The following is a 22,314-nucleotide window of genomic DNA, read 5'->3' as shown; positions in this document are numbered from 1 at the left end:
TGGACACCAAGCTGCAGGGTGAGACCCCCCCCCCCCCCAGGGTGGGGTTCAGACCCGGGAGCTCATGTTGACATTTTGACTTTGTTGTTTGGCCTACTGACCTTCTCCCCTTTGGCCCCCCCTTCCCTCTTTTCCAACCCATTTCTCTCTTCCTCCCTCTCTCTCTTCCTCTCTCTCTTCCTCCCTCTCTCTCCCTCCAGTCCTGGACGACGAAGACAGCAATAACATCACGGCAGGCTCCATCGTCACGGTCACCGTTACCCTGACGAGAAAGAGGATGTCGGTAAGGAAACCAGAACCCCCCCCCCCCCCCCGCTGTCCTGACCCGGCTTCAGTTGGGCCATGAAGGCAACACGGCGTCTGTCCACCAGGGGACGACTGCTCTCTCACTGAGAGCGAGCTGGCCAGCAGGGCAGCTGCATTCTTCCATGTGATAACCATGGAGATGGTATTAAGTTGCGTGCGTGTGTGTGTGTGTGTGCGCAGGACGTGTTTGAGAAGGAGCAGGAGGCGACGGCGGCCTGTCTGGGAGAGGAGGCCAGTACAGAGGAAGCAGCGGTACTGCATCACACACACATCACACAGTCCTTACACACATCACACACACATCACACAGTCATCACACACACATCACACTCACAAAAAAAGAAACATCCAATCGACATTTGTGAAAGTCGCTCTGTGTGACCAGGGGGCTCTGTGTGACCAGGGGGCTCTCTGTGACCAGGGGGCTCTCTGTGTGACCAGGGGGCTCTGTGTGACCAGGGGGCTCTGTGTGACCAGGGGGCTCTGTGTGACCAGGGGGCTCTCTGTGACCAGGGGGCTCTGTGTGACCAGGGGGCTCTGTGTGACCAGGGGGCTCTGTGTGACCAGGGGGCTCTGTGTGACCAGGGGGCTCTGTGTGACCAGGGGGCTCTCTGTGTGACCAGGGGGCTCTCTGTGTGACCAGGGGGCTCTCTGTGTGACCAGGGGGCTCTCTGTGTGACCAGGGGGCTCTCTGTGACCAGGGGGCTCTCTGTGACCAGGAGGCTCTCTGTGACCAGGAGGCTCTGCGTTTGTCTCCACAGCAAGGCGACGCCAGTAAAAACAAAACCAAAGTGTGGCAGAACAAAAGCAAAGGGGCCAAGAAGACGGCCAAGTCCAAGAAGAAGAAACTGACCAAGAAGAAGGCCCTCCCCCCGTCCACCAGCAAGGCCAAGCAGGCCAATGGGAATGTAGCAGGAAACGTAAGGGTACCAATCAGGGTCAAATTTAGTTTTGAAACTCAAATACAGTCACAAAAACAGTGACAAAAAAACGAAAGAAACGTCGACTGCTTACGTATATGAAAGTGTTAACAGGCATTCTGAATTGTGAGATCATTGCTTACTCTGTTGTTAAAAGCGCCTCCTTCTTGCGTTTTATTTTTATTACACATTTTTATATCCGTCGCTGTCTCAGGAGGTCGTCGCCACGGCAAAGGAGGAGGAGGAGGAAGGGTCGGATAAGGGCAGCGAATCAGATGAGGCTGAGGCCAACAAGGACTCTCCGAGCGAACGGGATGACGAGAGCGACAAGCAGAGCGACACGGAGGTGGATGAGATCGCCGGGGACGACGAGGAGGTGTGTGTTTGTGGTGTGTGTGTGGTGGTTTCTCTGTGTGTGTCTGGGGTTGATCTGGCTAGTGAAGGCTCATCCTGCTCGGGGGTTTGGAGTTCTTCTACATGTCACGACTTCATTATGACCTGTGTTTCAACCGTGACCTTCCAGAAAAGCGCGGGTCTGTGTATGAGAATGCGTGCGTGTGTGTAAACCTGCTTATGTGTGTTAAACCTGCCTATGTGTAAACCTGCCTGCCTGCGTGTGTGTGTGTGTGTAAACCTGCCTGTGTGTGTGTAAACCTGCCTGTGTGTGTGTAAACCTGCCTGTGTGTAAACCTGCCTGCCTGCGTGTGTGTGTGTGTGTAAACCTGCCTGTGTGTAAACCTGCCTGCCTGCGTGTGTGTGTGTGTGTAAACCTGCCTGTGTGTAAACCTGCCTGCCTGTGTGTGTGTGTGTGTGTGTGTGTGTGTGTGTGTGTAAACCTGCCTGTGTGTAAACCTGCCTGCCTGCATGTGTGTGTGTGTGTGTGTGTGTAAACCTGCCTGTGTGTAAACCTGCCTGCCTGCGTGTGTGTGTGTGTGTGTGTAAACCTGCCTGTGTGTAAACCTGCCTGCCTGCGTGTGTGTGTGTGTGTGTGTAAACCTGCCTGTGTGTAAACCTGCCTGCCTGCGTGTGTGTGTGTGTGTGTAAACCTGCCTGTGTGTAAACCTGCCTGCCTGCGTGTGTGTGTGTGTGTGTAAACCTGCCTGTGTGTAAACCTGCCTGCCTGCGTGTGTGTGTGTGTGTGTGTAAACCCGCCTGTGTGTAAACCCGCCTGTGTGTAAACCCGCCTGTGTGTAAACCCGCCTGTGTGTAAACCTGGCTGTGTGTAAACCTGGCTGTGTGTGAACCTGCCTGTGTGTAAACCTGGCTGTGTGTAAACCTGCCTGTGTGTGTGTAAACCTGCCTGCCTGTGTGTGTGCAGGAGTGGGAGGCGCTGCAGCAGTCCATCCAGAGGCGTGAGCGCGCCCTGCTGGAGACCAAGTCCAAGATCACCCACCCCGTCTACAGCCTGTACTTCCCCGAGGAGAAGCACGAGTGGTGGTGGCTCTACATCGCCGACCGCCGCGACCAAACCCTCGTGTCCATGCCCTACCACGTCTGCACGCTCAAAGACGTGGAAGAGGTACGGCCGGCCGCGTGTGTGTGTGAGACAGAGACAGAGACAGAGACAGAGACAGAGACAGACAGAGACAGACAGAGACAGACAGAGACAGACAGAGACTGACAGAGACTGACGCTTAGGAGAAAAGCAGGCACAGCAACGTGCTTTCACACATAACGAGGAGCGAGAGCCCGCTTTCGCGTTCAGATCGACCCCTCTCCCCTGCTGTTGCCTGGCAACCCCGGGGGTGTGTTGTGGTGGCTGTGGATGGGTGCCTGCCTGTCTGCTGTACATGGCCCTGCATGGCAGGCCTGACCAGAGCACACAGGAGACCAGGCTCCCTGCATGGCAGGCCTGACCAGAGCACACAGGAGACCAGGCTCCCTGCATGGCAGGCCTGACCAGAGCACACAGGAGACCAGGCTCCCTGCATGGCAGGCCTGACCAGAGCACACAGGAGACCAGGCTCCCTGCATGGCAGGCCGACCTGGCTCGTCTGCATGGAAAGAGGGGTTTGGGTTTTGACAGCATAGTGACCCCGACACACACATACAGAGAGCTGGGTGTACATAAAGGACTAGATAATGACGTGTGTGGATAAAATGACTTCCATGAGACTGAGAGTGTAATAGCCGCGATACGATCACGAGATGAGCTCAGCGTTTTGCACCTCTCGTCTTTGACAGGAGACGAGCTGAACGAGAAGCGGTTTCTTTTTCACTTCCCTTTTTCTGTTTATAAATGTCGATGATTGAAAGTGGTCACCTGTCTCAGACTGTGTTTGCAGGGTTCACTTTGTCTGACGGAATGGTTCAAATGGACAGGCGTGTGCGTGCGTGCGCGTGCGTGCGTTGGATGTTGACCGTGTTTGAGTGTTGTGCCGTGGAGCTGACGTGTTCCTCATGTCTCCCCAGGTGGAACTCAAGTTTCCTGCTCCCTCCAAAACTGGGAACTACCAGTATTCAGTCATCATGCGCTCAGACTCCTACCTGGGCTTGGACCAGATCAAGCCACTGAAGGTGTGTGTGTGTGTGTTTACAGCCTAACAGTTCACCATTTTGTTTATGTTCCTCCTAAAGGGATCACAGTGCTTTAGTATCCCCCGGCTCACCTCAAATCATGCCTGAAGTAAACCAAAATCTTGACTGTATTGTCATGGTGCGTGTGTGTGTGTGTCCCCTAGCTGGAGGTCCACGAGGCCAAGGCGGTGCTGGACAACCACCCCCAGTGGGACATCCCCGAGACGGAGGAGGAGGATGAGGAGCAGGAGGACAGCGACGGCATCGAGGAGAGCGAGGACGACGACGAGGACAACGACTAGACCCTGCGGACGCACAGGCCCCGCCCCCTCTCCCCCCCCCCCACAGCACTCGGAAGAGCCCAGGAGAGGAACAGCAGTGCCCGACCCCCTCCCGACCCCCCCTCCCCTTCCAAGGGGACAGTTCAAAAGGCGATCTTCTGACGACATGGACTGTGACCACACCCGCCCCACCCACCTTCACCCCAGCCCCTGACGCCGTCTTAACACCCTCTTTTGTACAGAGACCTCTTATAGAATCACTCTGTCACCTTTTTGACTTAGAAGAACAATCTATGAGTATATACCCAGGCCTGTGTGTGTGTGTGTGTGTGTGTGTGTGAGTATTTGAATTCATGAATGGATGGTCTTTGTTTGGGGAGTGTGTGTGTGAATGCACCTGCGTGCATGTCTCGTATGTGAATGTGTGTGTATGTGTTTTTCACATACACACACACCGGACAGAACCTCAACTTTTTTCTTTTTTTTTTCCGGGGGTTCTTTTTTTTTCGGGGGAAAAAGGGGGTTCGGCAACTTTCATTCACACAATAAACAAAAGCCTCTAATTTGAAATCATGCCATCATTTCTAGTGAATTGACCACACCATTTTGTGTTCAGTAGCTTCTATTGGATACTGAAACTGCTGTGCAAGCTCTTCTTTTCCGAGCGTGTCCTACCTATGAGGAGAGGCAGTTCACGTCGTTTGGCACAGGGGGGCGCTGTTCAGTCTCATCCGTAGCAGTAGGCTTTACCAACCTTCGCATCTTTGTCCTGTTTTAAATGGAGTTCAGCTCCAAAGCCCACTGTTCAGTGCCCGTTTCGGTCGACCATAAAACGCCATTCATGCAAAGGACGATGTCATTCAACTGGAGCCATGATTAGGTATTTGGTGGATCTGTTACGACCAATCAAGTCGTCTGAAATAGATAACGAGCGTCTCTGACTCGCTGACCGGACACAAGGGGATGAGTACTGCATCTCTAGCCTAATGGGGCCGTCGGATAGTTTCAATATGTATTCACACCTTCCTGTTCCGTTTGTTTTCCATCGTACCACATTCCAGAGTACATCGTTTCAACTGCAAGGCCTTATCCTACCCCAACACCACAGCCAACATGTCTTATCCCTCCCCAATACCACAGCCAACACGTTCACTTAGAAAGTCTTTGAGGTGTTACGCACCGCGCAGGGGTGGGGGGGGGTCCTCTTAGTTTTCCTGTTTTGTGTTTTTTTTTATCTGATAAATATCTCCTTTTTGTTCTCTCCTTCTCTCTGTTTGAGGGGGGGGGGGGGGGGTTCTAAGTATTGTAAAAGAATTGACATTATTGTTGGTTTTCCATTTTATGGAGACTAGAAACCTGAACTGAACTGACAAGTGACACACTTGGTCGTGGATTATGTACTGGATTGTGGATTTGAGGTTTGAAGACCAACTAGGATTTTGGGCAATAGTGTCATCCATTTTAAAGGCTGATTCTCAATTAATTGACATGATAGCCTAGTAAGGTGGTGAGACTGAAGTTAAACTCCTAGTTTCTAGGAAGTGGTTTTCTGGGCTGTATTTATAAAGGGCGTCCAGTATAGATGAGACCCAGCTGGGTTGGTACTACAGCCAGGGGTACCTAGAAGGCCAGGGGACATGAAGCTTGTGGCTACGATAAGGCAACAATGACGCAGAGAAACTGGCTTCCAATTATTAGCAGGAATGGGATAGAAACTAGCAACCAATCTGTTTTTGTTGTAACAGATTGGACTTGTCAATTACAAATACCAGAGCTTCCTCTTGCGTTGCTCAGTTGTACTTTCCTAACCCTTTTCTTTCGAGGTAAATATGAATAACTTTACTCAAAGATTTGTAGATGGTTTTATTACTTTTCTTTTGCAAACGGCCTAATCCATGACGGAGAGACTGATTGCATGCTTTCCACTACAGACAACAGGCACACTGTAAGCCTAATGTTTTTAAACCAGGTGGGCCAATTGGGGGGTACATTAAATCTACTCCTGAGAATTTATCTGTCTGCACTAGAATGTAGCATCAGCGTTAACGCTGTGTGGAAAAATGCAGAAAGGTTAAACACGCGCCATCTCCCGTTATAAACCTGGACCGACAGCACGGTGGGGAAAAATACCCAATTAATCTATCTGCCACTTTTGTTTACAACGGAACTGTCATTGTAAATGGAAACAAAATATATTATTTGTATTTAAATCATTTCAAATAAAACTTTTAAATGGATTGTTTTGGGTTTTCATTTAAATTAAACCCTTGTGTAAATATAGCCTAATGTTTAATACTTTATATATTAATGTGTGTTGGGATCTTTCTTGCAATTAGTCAAACCATTTTAGGTGGTTATTTTCTCCATCCGGGCGAGAAATTCCCAAAGGCCATAGCAATTAAAAGGAAAATATTTTCCCAACCAGTTCGTTTAAACGTTTTAGTTTAACAGAACCGCTGACATATCTGCTGAATGTGCCATTCTATCTTAAATGAAAATATGTTGCTCCCACATAACCAATACATTCTTAGCTGAGACTGAACCACTCATAATCAAGTCTTATTTTATTTATTTACAATGCGTTCACTCGACTGAATGCAGGTGAATTGCAACATTAAAGGGGCTACAACGGGGAGCTGAAACATTCAGCGGCTTCTCCTCCATTTCCACAACCATGGATACTGATATTAATGCGCCCACTAACCCTCGAAGACATAACCGCTAATTAGATCCCAAGAGTTCGAGAGAACTTGGTAGATTTACCGCTTCAGATCAACACGACTTCGATTGTTGCTTGCAAAACCTCGGCCCACGGTGCTTACTTTCTGCCGCATCTATAGGGGTGGAACCCGCTTGGAGTCCCGTGCCTGCTCCAGCGAGTCGTTATCTCATGGCGATTATTTGTTTTCCTTACTAATAAGTCCTCCATCGACAAGGTAAAATAACACTTATAAATTCTCTTTATCACATTTCATGCATATTTGCTAACATGACGTAGAAGATGTAGCCTAATTTAATGTACCATGAATAGGCGAGTGCTTTAGAACGAAGGGCAATTGCATGTTCATTATTGAGTCTATTAACTGCCTGGTAGGTCATTGTTTAGTCCCCGTGTAGTGGATATTGACCTGAAGTGTCTCTTTAGGACTTATCAAATAAGCATATGGCCCTGCCTGTTGATGAGTTTTTGCTCTTGTGTGCGTGCGTGCGTGCGTGCGTTCGTGCATACTCAGGTGTTTCTATAGCTTGCGTGCTGTTGTGCGTTTCTGTGTGTGTGCGCGCAAGGGTCTAACGTGGCCTCATCGCGTAAATGTTACAGTCTACGCGTTTCTGTCCAAATGGCAGGATCTGTTTATGCAGCAACATTGTACCCCCAAAGACTTCAAAATTCAAACCACATGGCCCGGTTCCTCCTGAGATCCCCACAGCCTGACAACCGTGTGCTCAGAGCATGAGTGGAGTACCCTAAGGATCACGTGGCTGGAAGCAGTTTCAATAGTCACCTATCAGTCTGCCCTTCTATCACTTCAACTGTGTAATTTGGTATAGTCAGAAGTAACTACTCCATTTAATTTAACATTGTTGGTAATTGGTTGGTTTCTGTTGGTTTTATTGTCTCTTTTGCTGTAAAATCCCCTGTGGGATTCATAACCCAGTGATTTGAACAGAAGTTCAATGATTTGAACACAAGAACATACTGCCAAAGCAGTGATACTTAGTCCTTTTCATTGGGCTCACACACATCATACACATACACACAAAGTACAGTGTTGTTGTCACAATCAATTCCCTCCATTCAACCCACTCCCTCTCTCTGCAGGTGAGCTCAATCTGTCCTGAAATTTGACTTCTGTCACTGCAGGGCTCCAGCACATTCACATGTTCTCCTGGGGGAGGTGGTGGCGGTGGCGGCGGTGGTGGTGGGGTGGGGGGGTGGGTGGGGGTGAATGGCAAATGAGGGACATTTTTTAGGATTTTGTTTAGTATGTGATCCTCTATCTCTCTCTCTCTCTCCATCTCTCTCGTTCTTTGTGTCCCTCAAGCAGTAATTTATTTATGAGAAACTAATCAAATCCTGGTGTGCGTAAGTTTCCCAAACCCCCCTTCTGTGACCCCCTGACTGGTTCTCACAATTTAAACAAATCAAATCTAGGCTCATCTTTTTCTGTGGCTGAAGTAGCCTCCAGGTTTTCCTTGTACCTTGGTGGGGAAAAAATCACATTTCCCTTTTTGCGTATTTGCTGGAAGTTTCCGTTATATTTCGTTAGTTACACTTTATTGTAATGTATACATATATATACATAGTGTATGTACTGTATATACAAATACTGCTTAAAGTATATGTATATATCACATTAAGATTCCTTACATAGTTGCATAATTAGAACATCTTTATGGTTTCAGCGTTAGAAACAGTCCAATCTTAATGTGGTTTCATCCTTGTTGTCTTCTTCTCCAAGAGCCTTAAGTTGACACTTTCCTTGTTGCTCTTTTATGGGTGTTTCATCTGTCATGCACTCTCATCTCTTTCTTTCTCTCTTGTCCCTCCCATCTCTCCCTGACCCTCTCCATGTCCTTGACCCTGTCTTTGTTCCTTACATCCTGCCATCTATGCTTTGGATCTTCACATTTATGTCTTTTAACGTGTCTCTCTGCATTCTCCTCTTCCTTTTCATAGTAAAAGTCACTTCAACATCAAGCGCACAACTGTCTCTGTCTCTCTCTGTCTCTCTCTCTCACCCAAAGTCATTTCCTTCAGGGGCAGGAGTCAGAAAGGAGGCAAAGGGCTGAAATTAATTTAGGGGAAAGATGATTAATGATGAGACGTGAACAATGGGTTGGTAGATGATGAGTGAAGGGGGATTAGCAGTGTGTGTGCCTACGTGTGTGTGTACGTGTGTGTGTGTGTACGTGTCTGTGTGCGTGTGCGTGGTACAGAATGTCCTACCACCCACACTTGTGCTGCGGGTACTGACTAGACTTTTAACCCATGCTCATCACCAGCAGTCTGGGAGTGGAAGGAGTTTGTGAAGTGCAGTCAAACCCGTTGCAGCAGACGATGACGACCGCTCTAACAGAGATGACTTCCTGTGAATCTTCCACCCGTCTGCATTGCTCCCTCTTCCTCCCTCCGTTTATTCACCTCTCACCCTCTATCTTCCCTGTCCCTGCTTCTTACACCCCCCCTCAACCCCACCCTCCTCTACTCTCCCCCCCCCCCCCCCCCGTCCTCCAGTGGGATGTATTTCATACTGGGCGGGGCTTTGAGGCCATGAGGCTGAGAGGAGGCAGGGACCTGGAGCATCCCCCCGTTGCCTGGTTACCCACCGGTGTCCTGGGCGTGCGGAGCGTCCGGCTCAGGCTGCGGCTGGATCGCCGCGACGACCAAGGGCGCGGCTGTTGGCACCTGGTCGACCTGGAGAGCGAGGCGGAGAGCGAGCCCATTGGGCGGCGACTGCGGGACAGAGCCCCGCCCACCTGCTCCAACAGTAAGCAGCATGGCGCTTTGGATGCAACTTTATTTTCTATGTTGTGAGAACAGGACATTTTTGCTCCATCCCTCTGCACTGACGGTGTCGTCGCTAGCGTTGGTGCTGGAGGGGCTGAGAAAGTGAGGCAGAGGCAGAAGCAGGCTGTGCCTCAGCAAAGTGTTAATGCACACACAGCGTTGTATTTTATGCCTTTATTTATTATCACCTGGTCATGTGACTATGGCGCAGGATCAGATTTCACTGTCTGTTACCATAGAGACGCCCTGCCTGAGCCGTAAATAAATTCGGGGGTGTTTGTTACATTGTTACTTCCATTTAGTGCACACACACACACACACATCTACCAACCCCAGTCCGTATGCTCACTGATTAAACTGCCATTGTTTAATGTTTTTCGTGTTCATGTGTTTGTGTGTGTGTGTGTGTCTGTCTGCATCTGTGTGTGTGCATGCATGTTTGTAGGTGTGCCATTTAGAGATGTACATTAGCACAAGGGGTTTAATTCCTCCCTCATCTACAGAGGTGAAATCATCTTGTAGTCTGCAACAAAGTATTCTGCAACAAAATGGACTCCAACAAAATAGTGTGCAAAAGAATAATCTGAAACAGACTAGTCTCTCATAGTGTAGACTGCTGCAGTCTATCAGATTGGGCAAAACACATTAATATAAACACAATAATTTATGATAAAAGGGGGTATCTCTCTCCTTCTGACTCCTGTAGCCCCTCTTTTCTGACTTTAGGCTCTATTGTCTACCTTAACGGAAAGATCTGTATCTCTCTCTCTTTCTCTGGTATAATTGGATAGAGTCGATTGAGTAGTGGGCAGGATTAATCTATGAGTGTAATTGCTGGTATGATTTATGAATTCCTTCAGACTGGCCAGATGGACCCTCTGAACTAACGCTATAGCTCTAAGACTCACTGTCACACCAGACTGTATGTGATAGTTATGCATGCGTGTGTGTGTGTGTGTGTGTGTGTGAGTCATAGGATGTCTGTGCGAGGCCGCCCTTAACTCGCACCCCTGGCCCTGTTCTCCAGACTATGTTGAACCAAATTGTCAGCACCCCAAAAAAAAATTATAATAAAAAAATAAAAATGATTATTGTTTATTATCATTTGATGCTGGTAGATCATGAAGAAAGGGACATCCTTAGTTTTTTCATTCATTCATTCATTCATTCATTCAATATTTTGCATAAATGAATGAATTGTCATCCAGTGAAATTAGGGATTTATTAGCAAGGGGGGTTTAGCACTTTTGCAAGCCACTGTACTGTATTCATGTCACATTCTCATTGGGGGCTGAGCAACCCTCATCCTCGAATCGCCCCTGTCCCTACCCCAGAAAACAGACTTGGATCTTGTGAGCGAGCCCGTCTGCGCATTATGGCTATTGACAAATCTGCTTACACGCTCGCTAGAGGCACGTGTGTGTGACAGCATTTGATCCCCTCTTTGTGGTTTTAACCTTCCTCTGATTGAGAGTTAAAAACCGAGAAAGTGGTCTTTTCATGCGGGGGCGGCGTCGGCATAGCAACTGCAGCGTAACTAATCGATAGTGGGAACGAGGGAGCGCAACTACAGCCTTAGTGTGTGAGGTGGGGAGTTAGTTTGACTGTTTTGGGGGGTGTTTTATGGACTGGTCCCGAGTCTTATTTGAGAACGAAAAAAAAAAATATATATATATATATATATATAGCCTATAACACAGGGGTTTGTTCATATTTTACTGAAGCGTTCCTTCCGGATTGGTTTCATTTGACGTAGCCCATCCTACACCACATCCACTAAAAACAAGACCATTTGAAAAAATAATAATAATAATAATAGCCTAATAATAACATAGATGTTTGAATCAATGTGTGATGAGTGAACCAGCACTCATGGGCATGCTTTACAGTGGAAATACTATCTACTGTCCTGTAGCATAGAAAAGCGTTCTGTGGACATAGAAGTGAAAAGAAAAGAAAACAACAAAAAAATGGCAGCTGTAGGATAACAGTAATTACGATTCGACAGGTCGTGCCGCACACACCACCCGCTCTCAGACGGCTGCTGCGGGATGTTAGAGACGTGTTTCTATGACTACGGAAATGAGGGTGAAGGGGGGAGGAGAGAGAGAGGAGGAGGGGGGGGGGGGCAGCTGCCGGTGCATCAGCAGTGTGGAGCTGTACAGGCCGGGAGTAGGTGCTCTCTGTACGGCCTCTCGGATACACTGTACCACAAAGAATATTTTGACATAAAAGGACTATTACTGCATCTTTGAGATTGGGATCAAAAGTCAACGGAGGTTGTATGTATGGTAAGTCGTTAATTATTTATTAGAAATAGACGTGATTTTAGCTTGGTTTTATGGTTGAGGAGGAGAGGAAGGAAGACGTGTGCGTCACATGATGCACAATGCTGCAAATAAATCTGTTTCTCTCTCTCTCCCTCTCTCTGTCTCTCTCTCTCCCCCTCTCTTCTTCTCTCCCAGTCTCTATCGTACACAAACACACCTCCGCTTGATCTACACATTGCAATCTTACACATCAGGGCTCTGTGCTTTGGTCATGCGGGCGTCTAAATTAATCGTAATTGAAACTCATTGCTCCGGCTAGACGGACTCTTTCAGTCCCATTGCCTATATCTAGCTTCGAGAGAGAGAAAGAAAGAGAGAGAGAGAGAAGCACATGGAGTATGTGTAGCAGTTTATGGCTATAGATGATAGACAATATGACATATAGCCTCTATTTAATTAAACGCTTGCAGACGCCTTTATCCAAAGTGCTGCACTGAGCTGGATATGAACCTGAGACCTGGGAATTATAATAGTACCTTGATGGGTGAGATGGATGGATGAATGAATGAGGCAGACGTCTGAGTGTGTGTGTGTGTGTCTGTAATCATATTTAGGGCAGTCTACACAGCTGGGAGGGAGGGGATATAGTGTTAGAGTGGGGGAGGGGTGCAGCATATAATGTGAGCTTGATGTGGTTTTGTCTCTTGCTACAGTATTAGTAGGACACAATCAGAACCAATCCATAACTATTTAGACCAAAACCACTGTGGGACCTCCAGAACCCTGTTTTATTATTGAAAGGTACTATTACAGTTTTACCCTTCTACTGCCTCAGGCATATTGAAGCCTCTCAACTAAATGTTGTAAACGGAAGAGGAAGTGGTTTTTGGGGTTAGAAAAATAAAAATAGCGGAGTGAGTTTTGGTAATTTGTTTATCAATGGAACATAATCTGCAGGGTTTGAATTTTGGTTACCACTTCCTGTGTTCACTTGGGTTTCAGACAAAAGCATGAATTCAAATATTTCTATTTTCTCTCGGTTTATTCTGAGTCCGTTTCACTTCTGCCCGCCCTCTCTCTCTTCTACCTCCCCAGGTCTGATGAGTATCCAGTCTGAGGCTTCAGAGATGCAGTCCCCTCTCATGGCCCCCGCCTTTGTGGGGGGCCCCAGTGGAAAGGTACCAGGGCGGAAAAGGGGTCGCCCCCCCATACGCAAGCTGGAGTTCCAGAGCCACTACCCAGAGCCCCTCTCATCCCCCAAAGTGCCCAAGAAGAGAGGCAGGAAGCCTGGCTTTAAGGTGTGTGGAATGAAGAGGACTGGTCATGGGCTTTACGAATGTTTATTTTTGCTACAGAAAAAGCTAATGGTGCGAGACTGTGTTATTTCAGCGCAATCACAAGGCTTGTCACTTTCCTAAAATGGTGGCCGTTAATGTACACTGATGCTTTGTGTGTGTGTATACAGCTGAAACCGCGGATGGTGATGACATCGTTGGCCAACTCTCCGACCAGCAGCACGCCAGAGCCAGACATGAGCTCCATCCCCCAGGACGCTGCTACTGTCCCCCACTCTGCAACGCCACAGGTCCTTACAGGTACACACCTACTGTCCCCCACTCTGCCATGCCACAGGTCCTTACAGGTACACACCTACTGTCCCCCACTCTGCCATGCCACAGGTCCTTACAGGTACACACCTACTGTCCCCCACTCTGCCATGCCACAGGTCCTTACAGGTACACACCTACTGTCCCCCACTCTGCCATGCCACAGGTCCTTACAGGTACACACCTACTGTCCCCCACTCTGCCATGCCACAGGTCCTTACAGGTACACACCTACTGTCCCCCACTCTGCCATGCCACAGGTCCTTACAGGTACACACCTACTGTCCCCCACTCTGCAACGCCACAGGTCCTTACAGGTACACACCTACTGTCCCCCACTCTGCAACGCCACAGGTCCTTACAGGTACACACCTACTGTCCCCCACTCTGCAACGCCACAGGTCCTTACAGGTACACACCTACTGTCCCCCACTCTGCCATGCCACAGGTCCTTACAGGTACACACCTACTGTCCCCCACTCTGCCATGCCACAGGTCCTTACAGGTACACACCTACTGTCCCCCACTCTGCCATGCCACAGGTCCTTACAGGTACACACCTACTGTCCCCCACTCTGCCATGCCACAGGTCCTTACAGGTACACACCTACTGTCCCCCACTCTGCAACGCCACAGGTCCTTACAGGTACACACCTACTGTCCCCCACTCTGCCATGCCACAGGTCCTTACAGGTACACACCTACTGTCCCCCACTCTGCCATGCCACAGGTCCTTACAGGTACACACCTACTGTCCCCCACTCTGCCATGCCACAGGTCCTTACAGGTACACACCTACTGTCCCCCACTCTGCCATGCCACAGGTCCTTACAGGTACACACCTACTGTCCCCCACTCTGCCATGCCACAGGTCCTTACAGGTACACACCTACTGTCCCCCACTCTGCCACGCCAGAGGTCCTCACACGCACACACACACACACACACACACACACACACTCATTCATTCACATATCCATAAAAAAACAAACAACTACAAAGCACATGGAAATAGCCTGACGTTGTCATACTCATAATTCTAGTCAGAATATGAGTCTGAAAACTCTCCGTTGGGCTGTGACTATGGGGCGTGTTTCAACCAAACTCGTAAAACAAATGCCTCTTTGCTCAATTGGATAGACCTACAACCAATCAGAGCAACGCAATATGTTGTTTATTGAAAACGAATTCAACCCAAGGGCTCTTTTGTGACGTTGTTGATTACGTTACTGTTGATCATCTGTCCATCATCGTATAAAGCCCGCCCTGGCAATTTCATTGGTCCGCCCAGATCCTGGTTTTATGTAGTTGTTCCCAATACGAGACCCTCCAGACCCAACTTCCCGACCAAATGTTTTTGTGGGCGGGGAGAAGTTGGTCTGGCAGCCAGGCTAACATGGAAATGCACACACTTTTTTTTAAATATATAAATGTAAAAATAATTGTTATTCTGGGTTCAAACATAAGTGTGTGTTAGTTCATGTGAATGTGAGCTCTAAGTACCATGGCGACACTCACAGGAGGATTCCATCCTCAGCATGCCAATCTGCCAGACAAAAGAAAACAAACACACACTATGAAAAATGCGCACACATGCACGGCCTAGCATTCATTGGGATTCATTATTTTCTCCAGTGACAGCTTTGTTTGGATTTAACATAATGTTTAGCTTAACCTCACCGGCATCGTGCCTGCTTTATGACAGTAAGAGCTTTCTTTTCTTTGCAAAGAGAATGCTTTGTGTGTGCGTGCGGCGCGCGCGTGTGAGTGTGTGCGTTTGCATATATGTTTGTGTGTGAGAGGGAGAAAGAGGGGTAGGATCAGAAAGAGTGCCCTGTGTGTTGTTCAAACGCCCCAGTCAAGCATTAATACGTTATTCTCTTTCAATTCTCTCCCCTTCTGCCTCCTGCATAACATGAAAAAGTGTTTTATCTCTCAGTCTGGTGCTTACTCTCTCTCTCTTTTTTATTTATCTATCCCTCTCTGCCTCGTTTAAAATGTCTGCAAAGGACTTCTCAAATATTTGAAGATAGTCTCCCAAATATCGGAGGCAGAAATTGGAATCTCAAGTAGTGTCAACCGGGGACTCGCTGTCTTACGCTTGCAAATAAATGAGGACGGTTTGAAGTCATACAGCACACCGACGTGCCCTCTCTCTCTCTCTCTCTCTCTCTCTCTCTCTCTCTCTCTCTCTCTCTCTCTCTCTGTCTCTCTCTCTGTCTCTCTCTCTGTCTCTCTCTCTCTCTCTCTCTCTCTCTCTCTCTCTCTCTCTCTCTCTCTCTCTGTCTCTCTCTCTGTCTCTTTCTCTGTCTCTTTCTCGCTCTCAAAGCCACTTGGAAATAACTAGGAATCTTCAAACCCACGAAACAGAGTCATGTTTCATGAAGGCCTTTTGTGTTTGATAGTAGTTGTTCTCTCCTTTCTTCAGGGTTAGCCAACCTTACATCTGCTAAACGTGCTCACAAAGACTGCCACCATCCAATTATTTCTCCCTTATTGACTTTTCATTTATCGGAAGCACTGGTACACACACTCACAGACCAAGGTTAGAGATATAAATATGTTGATGTCTCTTTATCATTACATCATGTAATGTTGGTATTTTTATGCCATAGGTTCAGTAATTATACAGTAATATACAGTAATTATGTGCTTTTAGCATGGGGTCTTTTTCATATCTAGGAATGAAATGTAACTTCATTATTCTTACACTTATCCATAAATTAATGTAATGGGAAAAATAGGTACCAGTCTGTGCCAGTTTCTCAGTTGTTTGGAAGCGTCCAGGTTGAGAAGCTGTTAGACACCCAAGTCTCTTCCTGTCACATCTTGGACTTATGAGGTCATTTCTTGTCACCCTCTTTCAGCAGAGACCTCGATGCCTGAGGACTTCCTGTGCGATCCGGTGGACTCTAAACGCTATGCGGTCGACCCCAGCGACTCTGCCTTTAGCGTCATGGCAACACCCTTTCCACCCAAGCACACCTATGGTTACCGTGGCAGCAGTGGAGGCTCTGCCCCTCTGGGCATGTGCAGACAAGCGTCCAGCCCCGGTAGATTTCCTAAAGAAAACAAAACTGATAAAGACGTGTGTGTGTGTGTGTGTGCTTTGTGTGGAAGGCATCTAGGTACCCATAATACATTTATACAGGGACAAATCCTTTTCCCTGGTAACAGGAAATGCCCCAGTCTCTGAACTGTCTAGCCTACCATTTCAAGGTCCTAATCAAGTCTCAAACGAATCGTGTAACCCTAACCCCCACAGCCTACAACCCATCCCAGGAGGCAGGGGAGGGCAAGCGGCCCCCCAGCAAGGACCCATCCAGCTGGGGCGTGGATCAGGTGGTGTGGTTCATCAAGGATGCAGACCCCCAGGCTCTGGGGCCCCACGCTGAGGCCTTCAGGAAACACGTGCGTGTGGAACACACACCCCATCAGATTCTCATGCATACATACTCAATCAAATGATCAAGACTTAAAGAGACAGTCCCGCCTGTTTTTTTTCCCAGTCCCCAAATTGCATTTATAAAATGACTGCGTGCTCTGTTGGCGGGAATTGCATCTGTTTGGCAGTCAATATTAGGTCCTCCATCACGGAGGATTCTACCCACGGATATTTGACTTTGTCTCTGTTTGTGATTCGGATTGTAGCAGGTGGTCTGATCTGTGTCCTCCTGTGTTGTTTGACAGGAGATTGATGGCCACGCCTTGCTGCTGCTGAAGAGTGACATGATGATGAAGTACCTTGGGCTGAAGCTGGGTCCGGCCCTCAAGCTGTCCTACCACATCGACAGGCTCAGACAGAACCGGTTCTGACCCGAACGGGTCCGGTTGCTGTTCCTGATCCTTACTGACAGGCTCAAACAAAAAGCCCCTCTGATATAAATGATGGCAGCCACTTCGAACTATGGCTTTGTTCGAACTGAACGGACTCACATTCACAGACATTCCTCACTCCTGATCGACAAGCATTGATCCATCCTGAGACGCTTGTGGTTCCTATCTCCGATGAAACCACTTTTAATCTGCATTGAACTGTTTTACTGGGACTCAGTCACCGACAACAGGCCGTGTCGTCAACGAGGTTCTATCTTCACTGGCTGGCTCACCAGATCCAGTTCATCTCACCGTTGTTTTATATGAGACTGGGGCTCTAATGTTCCACACAGAAACTCACAATGGGTTTTTTATGCAGATGTTTTTTTGTTTACAAAGACAAACTGGTGATATTTTAACAATGTATGGTTCCATGGCACCTACACAGCAACGTGTCTAAACTGCTCCTCAGACTGAACATTGTTTTACTGTGTTTAACTTGTGGTTAACTATTAAGGACCTTTCTTCAAACTGTGACCCAAAGGGAGACCTGATCCCCATCCACCTCCAATCCAATATAGTAACAAGGTGCTCAGCCAATAAGCATTACCTCAACAGGGGGCTCAACCAATCACAGGTCAAGGGCTGGAATGGGTTGCCGGGTGTGTTTTCTACTCCTTAGTAGCCTGAGTGGTACAGTAGCAGTTCTTGTCTGGCCAAAGTGAACGGAGGTAAAAGGCACATCGCTGACCATTTGGGCTACCCTGGTTTGCTAAAGAAGGACACTGGCAGTGTCCGTGTCCAGCAATGTAACTTTCATACAATATCCGACTGTACATATTGCTGTGCTCATGACCTGTACTACATTTTACACTTACATTTCACTGACGACTAATTTTCTGTGGAACAAGACTTAAACTTATAACTCCTAGAAAGATCCCCGGAAAAAACCCTCAACTTGTATGAGCAGTAGATAGTGTTGTATACACAGCCATTGAAAACAACCAACACTCTTCTCACGTCAACATCATTATGTATGCTATATCTATAATAATATGCTGTAGTGTCTGTTACACAGCGAAATGCTTGTTAATTGCCCTTTATGATCTTTGCTTCAATGCAACCTATTTGGGTCTGCTGTAAAATATGTAGTCCTACATAACTGGCAACCTTTCTTTTTTTGTCTATTTGCTGTGGCTTGTGTGTAAATAAGGATGCTGATTTTCAAGATTGTGTTTCAACGTATTATCACCGCATAAAAGTGGGTCGAGTGTTGATGAGTGTCTACCCTCTGCTTTGTCCTTCCTTAACCCCACCTACTGACCTGTCTTGAAAAGATAGATAACGTGATAGAAAACTGCTGTCAAATCCGCTCTCAGTTTGGGTCTCGTGTGTGCAGGTGACGGAAAGTGGGACATTTTGTACTTTTTTTATACTGCAAAGCTGCAAGTCTGCTAAGAGGTCAATAAAACACAAGGGAGCCTTATGAAATGAGACCTAAATAAAACAGTGATACCAACAGATGTTATTTGGATTGGTCCTTGTTGGATTCACATGACGGATCTTAGTATTCTCTTCTTGGTTATTTGTCTTCCTCTGAGTGTTTTATAGAAGGAATCAAAGTTGCCACCCCTTGGGCTAGCTTTCCATTGTGGGAAAGGTTGTTAGTACAGGAGCCTTGTTCCCAAGCTTGGCCACTGAACAAGCAGAAATCCTGGTTCTCTGATCTCCCACCCAGGTGGGAGAGATACTGTACAGCCGGTCTTGCTGGCAGTAACTAACATTAAGGGGCATGAATAGTAAAAACTAGCAGTGACACACTAGCAGACAACAGAACAGCAGGCCTGTAAAGCAGTATAAAAATGACACACAAATACAAAGTTCAAAGTGCAGATTGATATGTGGGAATGGACATTGAATGTACATAGGATGTGAGTAGAGCTAACACTGAGATGATCATGTCATCAATTAGATCATGAATTAAAAACAGGTGAGTTTAGATTTTCTAATATGGTAAGGGCATTATCTTTCCACTCACGTTCCTTTTAACATTCTCTTAACATGCATGATCAGTATTCTGCAATACCGCACACAGGAAATACTGAAGCTCAGTGTCCTTTGACAAACAAGATGGACTGGCCTTTTTTGTTATGTCGTAAGTATTATGTTTGTGTATACACATTTAGTGGGATGAAGTATGGCATCCATTTTATCCAACCCAAAACATATTTTCCGCACTAATTGTGAGAGTAGCTTAAAAAAACGAATTTCAAACTGTCTGTTCCAGTCTTGGTAAAATGGCTCTTTATTTTCAACAAAGCTGTATAGTATGTGTTCTGTGGCGTTTTCCCACTGTTTTATGTTTTATTTATTTTTTAGCTCCATGAAAATGAAGCAGTTTGTGTTTCTCTGTCTGATTTCTAGTGCTGAGTACACTAAGCTACTCCTGACACAACCAAAGTGAGTTTAACTACCTATCAAGTGTGTGTGTCACGCCCATGCTGTCCCTCCAGCACTCAAAGTCAATCAAAGGTGTACCAATCACCGACTCTTGTATCCAGTTCACAGAGATTCACTTCCTAAACATACCCCTCTGGTTTTTGTGGCCAGGCAGTGTGATAGACATCACTTTGATTGTTAGTCTTGCCTTAAGTTTGTTCCATTTGATGGCTTGAAAATAGAGAATCGGCTATTGTGTCCAGTCTCACTTACTTCTTCAGTATGTGCACAGACACGCAATGTTGATGTAGTATTTTAATTAAATAATCAGAAATTATTGACAACATTAGACTGTCGACTTTTTAAAAAGATGCTTGAATACTCAGTTTTTCTACAGAGACCACGAGGGCATCTGGTATATTCTAAAAGGTGCAACCCAGAGAGATTTCAGCGCTGTGATGTAGTGAAGTTCATCAATGTTACGAACACAACTACCGGTAGACCAGTTGAGGGAATGTGTCCTGGAGTTTGCTGACCTGTAAATGAAATTGTAGACCTGAGATACACTCAGTATGTGGTTCAGTCATCCAGCAAATGGTGAAAGTTCTATCTCTATTCTCCATTCACTTCTACTCCTTTCAAGATGTGAATACCACCTCAGAAGCGAACAAATGTGTATCTCTCCTCCATTCCAGCGACTCCTGTAGCCCACCTGACCATGTCTGCCACTCGTTGGCTGGCTGGTGGATACTCTGTGAATCTGAGAAGTGAGCTTTCTTCCTCGTCTACAGACTGGAGCATTTTCTGGTTCAGCTCAAGAGTACCATCTCCATCATTGTACAAGGGTTTCTCTGAAGTGGAGCTGGTAGACAGCCATCTTGGGGCTTACACTCTCAGTTCTGATGGTTCAGACAGGACAGGGCTTTACACGTGTCATGCTGGGAGAGGACAGCCAGTCTATCGCACAGGACAAAGCGAGCCTCAACCTGTCTATGTGGAGGGCAAGTTTCTCATTGCAAAATGTACGTAGCGTCTGAACTGCTGATACGGTACGGTTTCTCTCTCTCTTTCTCCCTCCCTCCACTCCCTCTCTCTCTCCTGCTCTCTTTCTCACCAGGTCCATCTCCATCTGCTTCTCTGACCATCGGCCCTGACAGTGTTCAGCATGTCATGGGTGAATCTCTCCTACTGATCTGTGAGGTGCAGTGGATGCCTGACTGGGGCTCACAGACAGGGACCACATGCACCCTCGCACCGATCCTATATCAAGATGGCGGTGTGTACTGGTGTGAGTCGAAACAGGAGACTATAGTCATCCAGTCAACATATCAGTGGGGCTACTTTGTAGACCCTAGGATACTCTGACAAAGCTCAGTGGTGAGTTCTATAGAGATGGATCACTCATCAGGAATGAAAGCAGGGCAGAGACGACCATCCACAATGTATCCCAAGTCAGATGAAGGATGGTACAGTTGTGGAATCCAAGGAATACATTCTCCCAAAAGTTGGATGGCAGTCAAACGTGAGAAATGTGTGCGGTTACTCGTTAAATATTGCAATGTTTTTGTACCCTGAGAAAAGACCTGGTGGTTCCGGATGATTTCATTTAACTTCATAATTCAGTATCATCTACTCCTGAAAACAACCCTCTTTCTCTCTCCAGCTCAATGTCCATCACCATCTCCGTTCCATCCCCACCTCCAGCCTCCATCTCTCTGGCCAGGCTGCTGTGTGGTTTAGCGGTGACGACCCCTACCTGCTGGCGACCATCATGCTGCTGGATAAATGCTGCTGGGCTCCAGGTTAGATCCTGTCGTCCAGGAACCCAGAGCAGTAACAGGCACCTCATGATCCTAAACACTCACCAACACCAAAGGAGTAGCAAGCTCCAACAATTGACCTAACCATGTTTCCACATGGAGTTGGCTACTGTGTGTGTCTATGTGGAGGTGATGTGGTCTTACCTCATGGTTGAGTCTCTGTGTTGTGCAGCTCCTTGTGATGAAGACCAGACTGGGACTGGGGATGGAGCCACCAGGGACCAGGTGGTCTGCATGGAGCTGGACGAGCAGGACCTGCTGCACCCTCGGATGCTGGATGTGTTCCGCTTTACCAAAGGTCACACAGCACTTCTGGCCTACTTATTCATCTCTTAAATCCTGGTGTAGTAAACTGTGTGTTGGGTTCTGTCCTGCTACAGTAAATACACATGCGTTTGAATTCAGTAGCTTGGTTTGGCCTCCTTTGTTCCTGAATGTTGCATGCTTTCAACATGTCAAAGATTCACTTAAAGTTTCACCTTAAAAACGTTCTTGGTGGTTTTTTTTTTACGTTTCTTTATTTACTTAAGGATATTGTAAGACCTGAAAGATCTACTGGAAGGGCTTCTTTAAAATCTAGCTGATGCCGCGATAACACACTGACCCCTAGTGGTGGTTACCAGATATGCAGACAACTCGACGAGGCATTGTAAGTGGTGCTCACACAACCTGTGAGCCACCCGGGATGCCTCTACTGAATTTATAGTATGCATCCTAACTAATGCATATTTATATTCGTTTACAATCACCAACTATCACAGAAGTTTGTATGTAATACATTTTCAATTCATTTGCTGTTTGCCTTTCCATAGATCCTACAGTACCAGTA

At 47.1% G+C, this 22,314-nt stretch overlaps 2 protein-coding genes across 3 annotated transcripts in view; both read left to right on the top strand.

Annotated features, from left to right (window-relative positions):
* The window catches only part of sec63 (SEC63 homolog, protein translocation regulator), an 11,891-nt gene extending 5,630 nt beyond the window's left edge, over nt 1-6,261 (top strand). The window contains exons 13-20 of one of the 2 annotated variants that reach the window (XM_084700212.1): nt 1-18; nt 201-283; nt 487-558; nt 1,068-1,226; nt 1,441-1,602; nt 2,545-2,745; nt 3,639-3,743; nt 3,908-6,261. The exon at nt 1-18 is cut by the window's left edge and continues 130 nt beyond it. In XM_084700212.1, the coding sequence (XP_084556338.1) occupies nt 1-18; nt 201-283; nt 487-558; nt 1,068-1,226; nt 1,441-1,602; nt 2,545-2,745; nt 3,639-3,743; nt 3,908-4,045 (938 nt within the window). In that variant the 3' untranslated portion in view covers nt 4,046-6,261. The remainder of the gene's footprint in view (nt 19-200; nt 284-486; nt 559-1,067; nt 1,227-1,440; nt 1,603-2,544; nt 2,746-3,638; nt 3,744-3,907) is intronic. The other variant, XM_084700213.1, reaches the window with a different exon arrangement.
* A 5,426-nt stretch (nt 6,262-11,687) lies between these two features.
* On the top strand, nt 11,688-18,730 carry LOC146286894 (sex comb on midleg-like protein 4). Its single transcript, XM_084700385.1, has 6 exons — nt 11,688-11,824; nt 12,899-13,101; nt 13,269-13,398; nt 16,278-16,463; nt 16,676-16,821; nt 17,101-18,730. Exons 1-6 carry the CDS (start codon nt 11,818-11,820, stop codon nt 17,224-17,226), a joined length of 798 nt encoding a protein of 265 aa, XP_084556511.1. The 5' UTR covers nt 11,688-11,817; the 3' UTR covers nt 17,227-18,730.
* Nucleotides 18,731-22,314: the final 3,584 nt, after the last annotated feature.

This window comes from Hypomesus nipponensis, chromosome 6 (assembly GCF_054491055.1).
Source record: "Hypomesus nipponensis isolate SF chromosome 6, ASM5449105v1, whole genome shotgun sequence".
Lineage (NCBI taxonomy): Eukaryota > Metazoa > Chordata > Actinopteri > Osmeriformes > Osmeridae > Hypomesus > Hypomesus nipponensis.
The sequence above is the reverse complement of the archived record's forward strand: the minus strand, read 5'-3'. Positions and strand labels throughout refer to the sequence as shown.